Source organism: Musca domestica, unplaced genomic scaffold, assembly GCF_030504385.1.
Source record: "Musca domestica strain aabys unplaced genomic scaffold, Musca_domestica.polishedcontigs.V.1.1 84, whole genome shotgun sequence".
Classification (NCBI taxonomy): domain Eukaryota; kingdom Metazoa; phylum Arthropoda; class Insecta; order Diptera; family Muscidae; genus Musca; species Musca domestica.
The window spans coordinates 1424253-1440401 of record NW_026712417.1 but is presented as its reverse complement, the minus strand read 5'-3'; the positions used below and the strand labels follow the sequence as shown (position 1 = coordinate 1440401).

General features: G+C 35.1%; 1 protein-coding gene across 8 annotated transcripts in view; it reads right to left on the bottom strand.

Moving 5' to 3' along the window:
- LOC101887310 (axotactin) overlaps window positions 1-16149 on the bottom strand; it is a 238775-nt gene that overhangs the window by 107127 nt on the left and 115499 nt on the right. For all 8 annotated transcript variants that reach the window (XM_059131289.1, XM_020039625.2, XM_059131292.1 and 5 more), the window contains one exon: window positions 14541-14737. In XM_059131289.1, the coding sequence (XP_058987272.1) occupies window positions 14541-14737 (197 nt within the window). The remainder of the gene's footprint in view (window positions 1-14540; window positions 14738-16149) is intronic.

The following is a 16149-nucleotide window of genomic DNA, read 5'->3' as shown; positions in this document are numbered from 1 at the left end:
ATTTCCGGTACGCCAAATGTCACACGTACATCTAAAGCTGTAATTGTGTTTTCGGATGAAAAACGAGGGATGGTAGTAAAGGTTAGGGACTAAATATGAACGCAAAACCTCGAAATATTCGTCTGAAACCCCATGCAGTATATATTCTTGACCAGCATTCTAAGTGGGCTTAACAGTTATCTATTCTCAATCTTTTGAAGTCAAGAATCATAATTTTATATCCCCAGCTGTATGGTGACAGAGGTTATAGATTATTTAACCCTATCAAAAATGTGTCACAATAAAATGAATATTGCAGAGCGCATGAAATCTCAAGAGATGAGTAATCGATCTAATCATTTTCTATTTGATTGCCTGTTTGGTGTGTACCGCAATTTTTCAAGGGATTATTCCATTTCGTGGATACTTCCCAAATTACCTCTACCATTTGGAAAGCACTTGGAAATTTTCCAAAAAATAAATAAATAAATAAAAATAAAACCAGTAAAGAAAGACTTAAAGTCGGGCGGGACCGACTTTATGATACCCTACACCACATTGCTAATTTAGTAGAGCTCCACATAACAATTAAAAGCTTTTATGGGAGAATTCAATCATACTCGCTTTGATTATAATTATAAGTTAAAGTTCAAAGGATTAAATATGCCGGAGCATTTGTATCTTTTAAATTCGGACTTGTATTGCCCATTTGGTGCAAAATTAATTTGTAATCAGATAAAGATATATATGGGAGCTATATCCAAATCGGAACCGATCTCGATAAAATTTGGCAAAGATATTTCTGAGCTGTATTTGATATATTTCCCTGAATATCGTTGTTACGGAGTGCATATTTGGTTGTTGGTAACAAATATAACAAATAGGATGAACAGTATATATAGGAGCTATAGCTATATCTGAACCGATCTTCACCAAATTTGACATACTAGCTTCTAGACTCAATTCAGTCGTAAGTGCCAAATTTCATCCAATTTGGGCAAATATTAGACGTTTGGTGCACAATTAAAGGTAAATCGGACGAAGTTATATATGGGAGCTATATCCAAATCTGAAGCGATCTCGATAAAATTTAGCAAATGTATTTCTGAGCTGTATTTGGTATATTTCGCCAAATATTGTTGTTACAGAGTGCATATAACGGCTGCGGAGGACAAAAATAACAAATCGGATGAACAATATATATAGGAGCTATAGCTATATCTGAACCGATTTCGATCAAATTTGGCATACTTATTTTCAGGTCCAATCTGATCGTATGTGCAAAATTCCATACTATTGGGAATGATATTACACGTTTGGTGCACAATACAAGGCAAATCGGACGAAGATATATATGGGAGCTATATCTAAATTTTGACCGATTATCTCCAAATTCAATAGGGTTCATCCTTGGGCCAAACAAATGATTTGTGCAAAATTTCATCTGGATAGGACAATAAATGCGAACTGTACTTTGTTTACAAAAATACGGACGGACATGCATAAATCGACTCAGAATGTGATTCTATGCAGATTATCAAAAGGAACTATAGGTCTATCTCATTTCCTTTTGCCTGTTACAAACAAATACACATGGTGTAGGGTATAAAAATAAAATTCGTTAAAAATTATTTTAAAATCTTAAAAACACCAAATATAAGAACTCGCCTTAATAATAAGGGTCTATATGAAGATATGGATCGACATAGGGAACTTTTGTCGTAGGCCATTACAATATTCACACACGAAACTTGAAAAAAATCCGGTGAATAATGTAGCTAAAATCATAAAAATACCGAATATAAGGAGGCACCGTTATATGGGGGCTATACGATATATAGACAATACTCTTACAGAGGGTAAAGTATTCAGAAGAAACTCCCTGTGTAGAATAATTCCATTGAAAAATTTGGCTACAATCATCAAAATACCGAATATCGGCGGTACCGTTATATGGGGGCTGTGCAAAATTTTGGCTTCCTATCCTAATTCGTTTTTACTTTAGCGTGATTACAACACACGGACAGGCGGACAGGGCTAAATCGTCTTACAATTCTACGCTGATCAAGTATATCGGATCTAAAATTATTATTTCGATGAGTTACATACGGAATGTCGAACTTAATATACCCTTCATAGAATGTATTGTGGAGGGTATAACAAATAATTTAGGTTGACTATTTGGTATTACCAGCATATAAACGTCCCTCCCGATTTTATATATTTAAAGGATGCCAAGTGATTTCCAGGTTATCGGAGGATACAAAATTCTGGTACTGAGAATTTCCAATGAATTATGGACGGTCCAGGTTCTTCTGATTTCAGTTGTTTTGAGTTTTAGTCAAGTGAAATTTCGCCTTAGGGAAACATGTAAAATATCGCCTACGTTTCAACATAAGGTTCCACACAGTGGGTCAGTCCAATTTTGGGTGTTGTTAAGGCTCCGGTCACATTCTCCATCCGTTTTAGGACATTTGGAGTCGATCTAGCAATGTCCGTCCGACCGTCCGTCCATCGGCCTGGCTGGTGCGCTCGATAACTTTCAAGGGAATATCCGATTTGATCCAAACTTGGTACATCGTAATATTATTGTTAAACTTAGATCGATTTTGGAGATTGACAATATTTGTCTACTTTTTTTGGTACCTCCCCCACAAAGGTTAAACATTTTCACAGAAAATATTTACCGCACAGAAAAAGAAAGAATCATTCAGTTTTGTCAAAACTTTACAGGTCCCAATATTTCCGTTATTGCTAGGTCAGGTCAAAATGGGCAATATTGCCCTATCTGGTACCTCTCCCACAAAGGGTCAAAATTTTTAATCTTCAAATTTCAATAATCTTACAAACACTAGGTACGATAAGAAGATGGTGTAGATCGGACGCCTCCTTCTGGTACCTCCAGCACAAAAGGGCAATATTTTGAATACCAATAACCCTCATGAAATGCAAAGCAAACATTCGATCCTTTTCAAAATTGGCATATCTCAATAGTTCTTCAAACTCAAAATTTCTTCTGGTACCTCCCCCAAAAAGGATAATAATTTTGCATGCATATAACCCTTGCAAAGTTTATCAAATTTGTCACATCCCAATTTTTTCACACACACAAAATATGTTATATAAGATGGTGAAGATCACTTCTTCGGATACCTCGCCATAACTGGTAACAATTTTCATATGACTACTCTGAAGATTGGCGCATCACCAATATTTTTACCAGCACAAGATCTGATGTGAATATGGGATTAAGTGGCCCACTTTTTTTGATATCTCCCCCAATTCTGCTTCAAACTTCATGATTCAAGCTCTATACATTCACTCAACGGCAAATTTAGTACCGTTTAGTACTTTTCGACCAATCATTCAGTACAATCATTTAGTACAATTACAATACGCAAATCGATAACCACCTTCTTCTCTCTACTACATGCACTAAGAGTGACATCTATATCAACTTTCGGGATTTCAGCTCTATTTCTTCATCCAATATCATATTTAGTACCATTTATAACTTTTCGTATAATTATAGTACACCTTTACAAAATCACTCATATATTTCAATTCCAAGTACCAACAGATACCTCCTTTCATCTAATACCAAATATAGTACCATACACAGAACTTTTGGTACAATTAAGTACACATTTCCGAAACCACCTCCATATGTCCAGACTACACATGAACAGCGACCGTAATACCACATTTAAGATTTCAAGCACTATCTGTTCACCAAATACCAAATTGTACCAAATATAGTACCTTTCGTGCACCTGAAGTACATATTTCCGAAACCACCTGTTTATCACAAATCTACCAATAACGGTAAGTCCAATACAAAATAATAAAATTTCAGCTTCAACCGTTCACCCTAAACCACTTCTACGCACCACGATTGGCACTGCTGAAATTTTTTAAGATTTTAGCTTTAGCCGTTTCATCTGAGCATTAATTCTAGATCAGTCAGTTATTTCAATACCATTTTAAATATATAGGTCAAATGCAAAAAAAAAAAAATACTATGATTTCGTGCGTCCGGTCAAAAACCAATATAACCCTTTGGAAGAAGGAAATGGACCATACATGACATTTTCTTCTGGTGCACGTAGATTTCTGGAAAATATTACTGTGTATTGCTCGAAAGGATAAATGTAATAATGAATACCTCCGAGTTTTAACATGGAATATAATTATAGCCAAATTTTTCAAAATGTCTTATTTGGAAGATTTTACAGATATTAGTTATGGGGCTATGTATATCATGATTCGTTTTAAAGTAAAAAAAACAAGTTAAAAACATTAAGTTCGGCCGGGCCAAACTTTTAATACCCTCCACCTTAGGGAGGGACATTAGAAGAAATGTGGCAAAAACCATTAAAATGCCGAATATCGGGAGGTACCGTTATATGGGGGCTACACCAAAACGTGGACCTATAATTACAATGTTTCGCTACACAAACTAGGACCCATTAGGACACACAAATACCAATTTTTAGACAAATCGGTGAAAAAATGTTGCAAAAACCATCAAAATACCGAATATCGGGATGTACCGTTATATGGGGGCTATATCAAATCATGGACCCATGCATGCAATGTTTCGCCACCGAAGCTGGAACCCATTATGACCAACAAATACCAATTTTCAGACAAATCCGTGAAAAAAAGGGTGCAAAAATCATCAAAATACCGAATATCGGGAGGTACCGTTATATGGGGGCTATACCAAAACATGGACCCTTACATGCAATGTTTCGCCACCGGAGCTAGAACCCACTATGACCCACAAATACCAATTTTTAGACAAATCCGTGAAAAAATGTGGCAAAAAAAAACTAAAATACCGAATATCGGGAGGTACCTTTATATGGGGGCTATACCACAACATGGACCTATACCTGCAATGTTTTGCCACACGCTCAGGGACCCGTTATGACCTACAAATACCAATTTCCAGACAAATCCGTGAAAAAATGTGGCATAAATCATCAAAATACCGAATATCGGGATGTACCGTTATATTTGGACTATACCAGAACGTGGACCGATATATCTCATTTTCAATACCAACCATCCTAGACACAATGCAAATAGCTCTGCTAAAGTTTGATGCTCTACGTCAAATAATGTGGGCTGTATCGTGATTTCAACAGACAGACAGACGGACATCGTTAAATCGACTTAGAATTTTATGCTGATTATGAATATATATACTTTATGGGGTCTAAGACGAATATTTAAGGATGTTACAAACGGAATGACAAAGTTAATATACCCTCCATTCCAAGGTGGAGGGTATAAAAATAAATTCTCCAGAGGAGAACACTATTTTGCATCATTTTTATTTTTTTGCTACTTTTTTAAATGGTTTTCTCCAGGGCATTTTACAATTTTTAAGAGGAATACTACAGCACTTCTGTCATTTGTATTCGGTACAAATGAATATTTAACTAAATCCCAACAAAATGTGCTAAATGATTATTTTAGTCACACCTGGCGCTAGACCCTAACTGTTGTTATTGTGTCTAACCACACAACCACACTTGCATGAATGGTTGATAAACAACAGTTATTACAGTTTAGTTAACCTGACTAAATAATATTTAAGTCGGCGCTTAATGCTACCTGGGTAGCCTGGATAAAAAAAAGAAAACACCCAACACACGCTGGGTTTGTTTATTTTCTGCAATTACCAAATGTTACCCTTTTTGGGTATTTCCGAAAAAAAAAGAAAAAACGTTACATCTTGGTATAAACACACACACAGGTAAGACAAATATAAAAAGCGTTGTTTAGTGACATTGAGAGATTCCATGTCGACAAACAAATTTTTAAGAATGACCTTGCACCGATTGAGGTAAAGAATGGGATCAGCCATTTTCATATACTTTTTCAATGTAAATTGAATTTAGTACAAAGTACCTGTAACTCTAAGGAGATTTAGTACATCGTATATATACTAATTTTAGTATATAAATTATTGCGTTTTCTTGCAGCAAAGTATCAGTCTCTTTGAACTCATCGTCAAGTTAACCTCGAAGCCATTCATCATGGAAGACAAATCCATCACTTACGTACTCTTCATGTACCGAGAACAGTTACGTAAATCGGAAACATCTTCGCTGCGTTTGAATCGCACCAAATTGACTCTGACCGATAAGCTGATCAAGAAAAATGTGAACAATATCAAGAAATGCAGCACGGACGATGTCTTGGCCATTAGTCGCAACATTGTCTTCCAATCGAAATTGAAACAACAAATTCAACGGGCAAATCAAACGAAACGTCTATCAACGAAATTGGCACATTGAAGGAGCTATCAAGATTCGCATTTTCGACGAATTTTATGTTCATTTCAAACCTGGTTGGTGAACATATTTTTCGACTTAACTTTTATATGGAATTAAATTCGATTAGAACGCAAGACTTTATTGTTTATTAAAAATACAACAATAAAATAATATATTTGAAAAGCAAATTGTATTTTTTTCTTAATCTTTTGGAAGTTGAATATGAAATTTGGGACTTTGAGAAAAAAAAAAAAAAACAAGTAAAAAACAGTAAAGAAAGTCCTAAAGTCGGGCGGGGCCAATTTTATGATACCCTACACCACTTTGCTAATTTAGTTGAGCTCCACATAACAATTAAATGTTTTTTTTATGGGAGAATTCAATCATACACCCTATGATTATAATTATAATTTAAAATTCAAAGGACTAAATATGCCAAAGCATTTGTATCTTTTAAATTCGGACTTGTATAGCCCATTTGGTGCAAAATTAATTTGAAATCAGATAAAGATATATATGGGAACTATATCGAAATCTGAACCGATCTCGATAAAATTTGGCAAAGATATTTTTGAGCTGTATTTGATATCGTTGTTACGGAGTGCATATTACGGCTGTAGGTAACAAATACAATAAATCGGATGAACAATATATATGGGAGCTATAGCTATATCTCAACCGATCTTCAACAAATTTGGCATACTACCTTCTAGACTCAATTCGGTCGTATGTGCCAAATTCCATCCCATTTGGACAAATATTACACGTTTGGTGCACAATAAATGGTAAATCGGACGAAGTTATATATGAGAGTTATATCCAAATCTGAACCGATCTCGATAAAATTTAGCAAAGGTATTTCTGAGCTGCATTTGATATATTTCCCCAAATATTGTTATTACAGAGTGCATATTACGGCTGCGGAGGACAAAAATCACAAATCGGATGAACAATATATATGGGAGCTATACCTATATCTGAACTGATTTCGATCAAATTTGGCATACTTATTTTCAGGCCTAATCTGGTTGTATGTGCAAAATTCCATACTATTCGGGCTGATATTACACGTTTGGTGCACAATAAAAGGCACATCGGACGAAGATATATATGGGAGCTATATCTAAATTTTTACCGATTATCTCCGATTTCAATAGGGTTCGTCCTTGGGCCAAACAAATGTTGTTTGGAAAGTTGCATTCAATGCGACCTGCATTTTGTTCACAAGAATACATGGACAGACGGACCGACGGACTGACATAAATCAACTCAGAAAGAGATTCTATGCAGATCATCAAAAGGAACTGTGGGTCTATCTCGTTTCCTTTTGCCTGTTACAAACAAATGCACAAAGACATAATACCCTGACCACCTTGTGGTGTATGGTATAAATATGTATGTTCGTCCGGACCGAACTTTGAAGACCCTCCACTATTTTTAACGAATTTGGCAATTTTCAAAAAAAAAAAAAATAAATAATAACATCTGTTAAAAAGTCTTTTAAAATCTTAAAAATACCGAATGTAGTCGTTTTATTAAGGTCTATACGACGACGTGGACCTGCATAGGCAACTTTTGTCATAAGCCATTACAACACTCAAATGCGAAACTTGAAAAAAATCGGTGAATAATGAGCTAAAATAATCAAACTACCGAATATAGGTAGGTACCATTATATGGAGCCTATACCAAAACGTGGACCTTCACAGACAATTTTCTATCATAAGCTGTAGTACCGGTTACGAACTGCAAAGAGGAAATTTGAAGCAATTCCGGTGAATAATATCCCAAAAATCATCAAAATACCGAATTTAGGGAGGTACCGTTATATGGGGTCTATTTGAAGACGTTGACCCGCATAGTCAATTTTCTGTCACAGACTGTAGTATTCATAACGAACTATAACTACGAAATGTGAAACAATGGCTAAAATGTATATTTCGAGGTGGTAGAAACTCCATACTATGGTGGAGGGTATAAAAACTACAAGCGCTAAAGGAACATTTTATGGAATTAAATGATCTTGCTTCTTGATATGACCTACCAGACCATGCATTTCGTGGAAATTGTCATATATTTATTTCAAAAAAAGGTTTGAAAAATTTGATTGCAGAACATCCGATATCTGACTATAAACGACAACGAAGTAAGCAATTAGGGTCTTTTCAAATTCCACATTGTACAATGGCCAACCAAATGATGTGTTCTGTCATGTCATAAACCAATACAAATTCTGGCCCGATTGGTCTTTTATGGGGATCTTTGAGCAACTGTAAATCAGGAAAAAGTCAATGTTTGGACTATTGCATACCTTAAGTATCTTCGATCATCTTCAAAATATTTTACCAGTAAGGAAAAGTCAAAAGTCGGGTGGGGCCGACTCTATGATACCCTACACCACTATGCATATTTATCAGTAGAATTTATTTCAAGTAGGTCATATCACCTATCAACACTTGGCTTTACAGCAGTTATACTTTGCTATAAATGCATCATATCACTTGGAGAAGAATTATATTAAAAGAAACATATATTGGAGCCGAGATGCAGAAAATAGAAACGTACGTTTCGAAATTCACTCCATTTGGGCTGAAATATGTAGATATATATGGGACCTATACCCAAATCTGAACCGATCTTGATAAAATTTGGCAGAGGTATTTCCGAGCTCTATAAGATATCTGGTATCAAATATCATTGTTGTCGAATGCATATTACGAATTTGAGGGATTTAAAAACCAAATCGGATGAAACATATATATGGGAGCTATAGCTATATCTGAACCGATTTTCTCTGAATTCGATGTACTTGCTCCTAGACTGAGACCAAAATTCAGCACTGTTGGACTGCTATTGGCCATTTGGTGCACAATTAACGCGAAATCGGTTGAAGATATATATGGGAGCTATATTCAAATCTGAACCGATCTTCAAACTATTTGGCATTTTAGACCCCACAAAGTTTGTATACTCTTGATCAGCATAAAATTCTATGTCGATTTAGCGATGTCCGTCTGTCAATCCATCTGCTTCCGAACGAAATAAAAAAGGTTGATACAGTTTTACTCAAATGCATATCGTGTCTGCAGGACTTTATGTATTGAAAATGGGCCATGTAGTTCCAGGTCTTCGTATAGCTCCCATATAACGGTAACTCTCTATTTTCAGCATTTTGATGATTTCAGCTACAGTATTCACCGGAATTGTTTTAAATTTGATATTTGAAGTTCGTAATGGATACTACAGCCTAAGACAGATAATTGTCTGTGCAGGTCCACGTCTTCGTATAGCCCCCATATAACGGTATCTCCCTATATTCAGTATTTCGATGATTTTAGCTGCATTAATCACCGATTTTTTTTCAAGTTTAGCATTTGAATATGGCTTATGACTTGCCTATATAACGGCTACATTCGTAAATTTTAAGATTTGAACAGAATTTTTAACGGCTTTTATTTTATTTTATTTATTTATTTATTTATTTATTTTTTTTTTTTGAAATTCCCAAATTCGTTGCAAATGGTGGAGAGTATTCAGTGTTGAGCCCGGCCGAACTTACAGCTTTTTATAGTTTCTTATTTTAGTTTTTTATTAGTTTTTTTATTATTTCTCAAAATTTTTACGCTTTGTGATCTCATTTTTAAACTAAAGCCTACATTGAGGGAAATATTAAAAGGTGCAAAATTTGATAAATCTGTCAATAAATCACGATTCTTTTTTTGAGAAATACTATTCAAACTCGACTGGGGAGGTACCAGAGGAATTGATATTTAAATTGTCGCTCAATTTTTAGTGTTTTTATAATAAATATATTAAATTAAATTAAGAGAAAACCGGGGAAATATTTCGTTTATTATAAGAACTTTATTTACGACAATTTTAACCAGAAATCGTGTCGATTTTCAAACTATAAATATTTTTTCAACTGTACATTGTCTCTTCCCAAAGGATTTTAAATTAATCCTTAGTAATGGAAGAACTCGAGGTCAGTTTAATACAAGCTTAAACATGTTTTTTTTTATTTTGAGCACAATTATGGGAAACCAGGTCAGGTCAATGTGTGGTAAGTGCGGATATTATTCACACCTGGCGCTTTATGTTACTACCATAATAGTCGTATATTTGCATGAATGATTCTGAAGAGTTATTAATATTTTTGAGTGGATTGACTACCTAGTTGGGCTATTAAAAAACAAATGTTAGTGTCCTGTGTGGTTTTTGGTGAAAAATCCAAGCCATATCCTTTATCTTGGCAGGTAACACCAACAGCCACAACAAATATTTTAAAAATGTTGACTAGTGTAATTTACATGTTTTAATTAGAAAAAAAAAACAAGACTTACCTTGCCCTTGTTGAGGTAAAGAATGAGATCAAAATAATCTATGGGAAATACCTAATGACCCTAACTAAATCTAGTACAGAAGATCTGTACTAATATTTTGGTATATAAACCAGTACATTCTCCAAAGCAAAGTATCAGTCTCTTAGAACTCATCGTCAAGTAAACATCGAAGCCATTCATCATGGAAGACAAATCCATCACTTACGTACTCTTCATGTACCGAGAACAGTTACGTAAATCGGAAACATCTTCGCTGCGTTTGAAACGCACCAAATTGACTCTGACCGATAAGCTGATCAAGAAAAATGTGAATAATATCAAGAAATGCAGCACCGACGATGTCTTGGCCATTAGTCGCAACATTGTCTTCCAGTCGAAATTGAAACAACAAATTCAACGGGCAAATCAAATGAAGCGTCTGACCACCAAACTGGGACATTGAAGGAAATGGAATAACGTCAAGGAATATAAATATTACTTCAAGAAATTAGCAAAAGAATTTTGAATATCTTAAAGCAAAACTTATGAGTAGAACCTTTTCAGAAAAGTAGTAAACTTAAAATCTTTATTTAGTACAGAATTAAATTCAAATAGTATTAAGATTCGTGTTTTTCATACATGAACAATAAAAGAAAAGAAAGAAATTCTATTTAAAGTGTTTTTAATTGAAATCAGTCGATTTACAGTAGAAGCCCAAAAAAATCTCATCGTTTTCCATATATCATGTACTCATGTAAGAAAAAGTTTGCACCTTGAATTGCTTCAAGCTTAAGATGTGGCTACATAAGCAGCTCGAAATCTTCTCATGGAAAATCCTGTGGTCGTTTTTTATACCCTCCACCAAAAAAAGTATGGAGGGTACATTAAGTTCGTCATTCCGTTTGTAACTCATCGAAATAATCATTTTAGACCCAACAAAGTATATATATTCTTGATCAGCGTAAAATTCTAAGACGATTTAGTCCTGTCCGTCTGTCCTTCTGTTGTAATCACGCTACAGTCTAAACGAATTAAGATAGGAAGCTAAAATTTTACACAGATCTCTGTTTTGTCTGCAGGCAGGTCAAGTTCGAAAATGGGCTATATCGGTCCACGATATCGTATAGTTCCCATATAACGGTACCCCCGATATTCGGTATTTTGATGATGTTAGCCACATTTTTCAATGGAATTGTCTGAAAATCCACACAAGTAGTTCCTTGTGGGTACTTTATACCTCGGCAGAGAATTATCTATATAGGTCCACAATATCATATAGCCCCGATATAACGGTACTCCCCTATATTCGGCATTTTGATGATTTTAGCCACTTTTTCCAATGAATTATCTAAAAAACCACAGAGGGAGTTAAAGATTTTAAAAGAAATTTTAATGGATTTTATTTTTTTTGAAAATTTTCTAATTCGTTCCAAATGGTGGAGAGTATTCAAAGTTCGGCCCGGCCGAACTTACTACTTTTTTACTTGTTTCTTATAATTTCACATAAATATGCTTAGTCAAAATGCCTAGCGGACATACACCTTTATAATATGTGACCAGATTTGGGCTCAAATTGTTTAAATAAAAAAGTTGTAGAGTTTTTACACCCTAGTGAATGATGTCTTTGTGCATTTGTTTGTAACATGGAGAAGAAAGCGAGATAGACCCATAGTTTCTTTTGAGGATCTTCATTTATGCATATTAGTCCGTCCGTCCATGTATTTTTGTGAACAATTGCAGGTCGCATTTTTTATCCGATTGAGATGAAATTTTCCAAACAATATTTGTTTGTCCCAAGGATTAACCCTATTGAAATTTTTGATAATCGGATCAGGTTTAAATATAGCTCTCAAATGACCAATATAAGTCCATATGACCTGAATTTTGGACATCCCACCGAACTCAGTCTGGATGCAAGTACATCAAATTTGGAGCAAATCGGTTCAGATATAGCCATAGCTCCCATGTATATGTTTCATGCGATTTGGGGCGTAAAGTCAACAATGATATTTGGTACCAGCTATCAGATATAGCTCTGAAATAAGTGTATCAAATTTTGTCAAGATCGGGCCAGATTTGGAAATAGCTCCCATATATATCTATAACAAAATTAGGACAAATATAGACTATTTTGGAAACAACGACTATTTTAAAATTGGTTTCAAAAGAGAAAAGACGGGTGTCGTTAAATCGACTTTTATGCTGCTCACAAATATATGTACTTTATGACGTTTCCGACTAGAGTTTTGAAAAAAAAAAACAGTAAAGAAAGTCTTAAAGGCGGGCGGGGCCGACTTTATGATACCCTACACCACTTTGCTAATTTAGTAGAGCTTCGCATAACAATTAAAAGTTTTTATGGAAGAATTGAATCATACACGCTACGATTATAATTATTATTTAAAGTTCAAAGGACTAAATATGCCGAAGTATTTGTATCTTTTAAATTCGGACTTGTATTACCCATTTGGTGCACAATTAATTTAAAATCGGGTAAAGATATCTATGGAGCTATATCCAAATCGGAACCGATTTCGATTAAATTGGGCAAAGATATTTCTGAGCTGTATTTGATATATTTCCCTGAATATCGTTGTTACGGAGTGCATATTACGGCTGTGGGTAACAAATACAACAAATCGGATGAACAATATATATGGGAGCTATAGCTATATCTGAACCGATCTTCACCAAATTTTGCATACTACCTTCTACACTCAATTCGGTCGTATGTGCCAAATTTTATCCCATTTGGACAAATATAAGACGTTTGGTGCACAATAAAAATTAAATCGGACGAAGTTATATGTGGAAGCTATATCCAAATGTGAACCGATCTCTATAAAATGTAGCAAATGTATTTCTGAGCTGTATTTGATATATTTCCCCAAATACTGTTGTTACAGAGAGCATATTACGGCTGCGGAGGACAAAAATAACAAATCGATCAAATTCGGCATGCTTATTTTGAGGACTAATTTGGTTGCGTGTGTGCACAATTCTATACCATTCGGGCTGATATTACACGTTTGGTGCACAATAAAAAAAGCAAATCGGACGAATATATATATGGGAGCTATATCTAAATTTTGACCGATTATCTCCAATTTCAATAGGGTTCGTCCTTGGGCCAAAGAAATGATTTGTGCAAAATTTCATCTGGATAGGGCAATAAATGCGAATTGTACTTTGTTTACAAAAATACATGGACAGACAGACGGACGGACGGACATGCATAAATCGACTCAGAATGTGATTCTATGCAGATCATCAAAAGGAACTATGGATCTATCTCGTTTCCTTTTGCCTGTTACAAACAAATGCACAAAGACATAATACCCTGGCCACCTTGTGGTGGAGGGTTTAAATATCCTCCATTTTACGGAAGAGACAATAAAAACGTAAATGCATTTGTAAACGTTCCTGAAATAAATAGTTTACATCGGGAGTTTATGATGTATGATGGCTATGGATATTTTTTTCCTTAAGTAGCTATTCTGTTATGAACCGAATGTCAAATTAAACCTCATTCGGTTTAAAATTTTCTTCAATGTCCATGACTTCATATTTATACACCGTATTACTAAATCGACCCTCGTATTTATAATCATAACAGCCACGCAGCTTTAAGTGTTCATAAAAATGATATCGATGTGTGCAGCATGGAATAATCATTTATTAAAGGATATTCCCACATGCACACGCACACACAAACACATTCATACAAACAATCAAACACATACAGAACTCCACAGCATGCACTCAAATATTGCAATTTGCACTGTATCTGGTTTTTGAAACATACATGTATGTTTACACTCAAACTGTCACACCCAGAGACTGTCAAGCAGCCAGGCAGTCATTCATTTATGCATTCAGTCAGTCACTTGTTCGTTCGCTCGCTCGTTGGCTGACTCACTCATTCTCAAGACATTTATTCGACACTTACCTCCCAGAAACCATTTCCGTCTTGGGTTGTCACATCGCTGTACGCCAGTATTGCCGATGTTCGGCTACTGCGGAAATCGAACTTGATATTAAATTCTTCGGCATGATTTATGGGCCACCAAATGTGTGACGTCGCAAAAGGATACGTTATTGGTATGACATTCACATCGTTTTCTTGAAATTCCGCTTCCAGGACACCTAAAAAGAATGACAGGATGAGAAGAAGTAGAAGAAGCAGAAGAGGTTTATTACACAGCCATACAAGAAATGCAGAGACAATTCTGCTGCACACACACACATACACGCAAAAGAAAGAAGTTAAAATTTTCAAATTTATGCAATTTTCATCATACGAATTTGCAAAACTTTATTACAGTTTATCCACTTTGATGTTGTTGTTTCAAAGAGCGAAGAGAAAGAGACAGATGAGAGGGGCCTCCTTGACTACAAATAGTGTGAATTGGTAAAAATGAAATGATTCCAAGACGACATTACATTCGTGTGGAGTTGTTGCAAAAATGCAGTTTTGTACGCAATTGAAATATTGAATATTTCATGATTTATTAAAATTCAATGCATGACGAATGATTCAAAGAGAGAGACAGAGAGAGAGAGAGGCAGAGTCGGAGATGAATAGAAACAATGAAGATGGAATATTAGTTGGTTGAACTTTTGATATCATTCACAGTTGGGTCACTTTGGGAATTGGCCATCTTTGGGAGATGCAAAATCATTGAAGTCATCGATGTCTGCAATGCAAATAAATTAAGTCAGAGACAGAAAGAGATAGCCTTTGCCCCAAGGAATTGTCATAACATTTGCATGATAAAATGTCTTATGGGACAGTTTTTTTTTTGATTTTGAATAAATAGCAGAGAGACTTAAGTATTCGAAAATAATGATTGTCTACAATTAAAAATTATTGCCCGAAGATGCTTACCATGTAATGTCTTTACAACTGGGAAGTATGCATGTAGCTGAAAGTAGCATTTGAAATAGCCCTAAATTCAAGCTAATATCAATCAATTGGTACGGAATTTTTGGATATATGCATAGGAACCACCACAAATTTTAGAATATTTTAAATTTGCTTTTCATATCACAACAAGTAAGCAAAGGCTGTCGAGCGGGGCCGACCACGTGATACCCTACAACACTACACAATGTTAAAAGCCCCCTTATGTCAAAATTCGTTTTGAAATTATGTCACGGAGCACTGCCCAGATATTACCCTTAGAATTTTGACCTGGGACATTTGGGACATTTTGCTTTAATTGTGCGATCAGGAAAATTTTCTGTTTTTGGTTCATTTGAACCACTAAATATTTTGCGATCATCTCCAAATGCAAGATTCACCTCTGCATCCCTAAATTTAGATTCCTCTAGATGATTTACTTTTCTATGATATTTGGCTATATTCATCAACGAAATCAGCCTTTTGTGTATTTCGGATATCGCCTGCATGTCTGTTGGTATTTTTTTTCACACAAAAGTAGTGGTCCATTCTACCCACTGTCCTAAACTTTTACTTCATGCGAGATTTCCTGCCCTTTGGTTTCTATTTGTGACCTTTAGAACGGCTGCAAAATCAGGATGATTTAGATTTTATA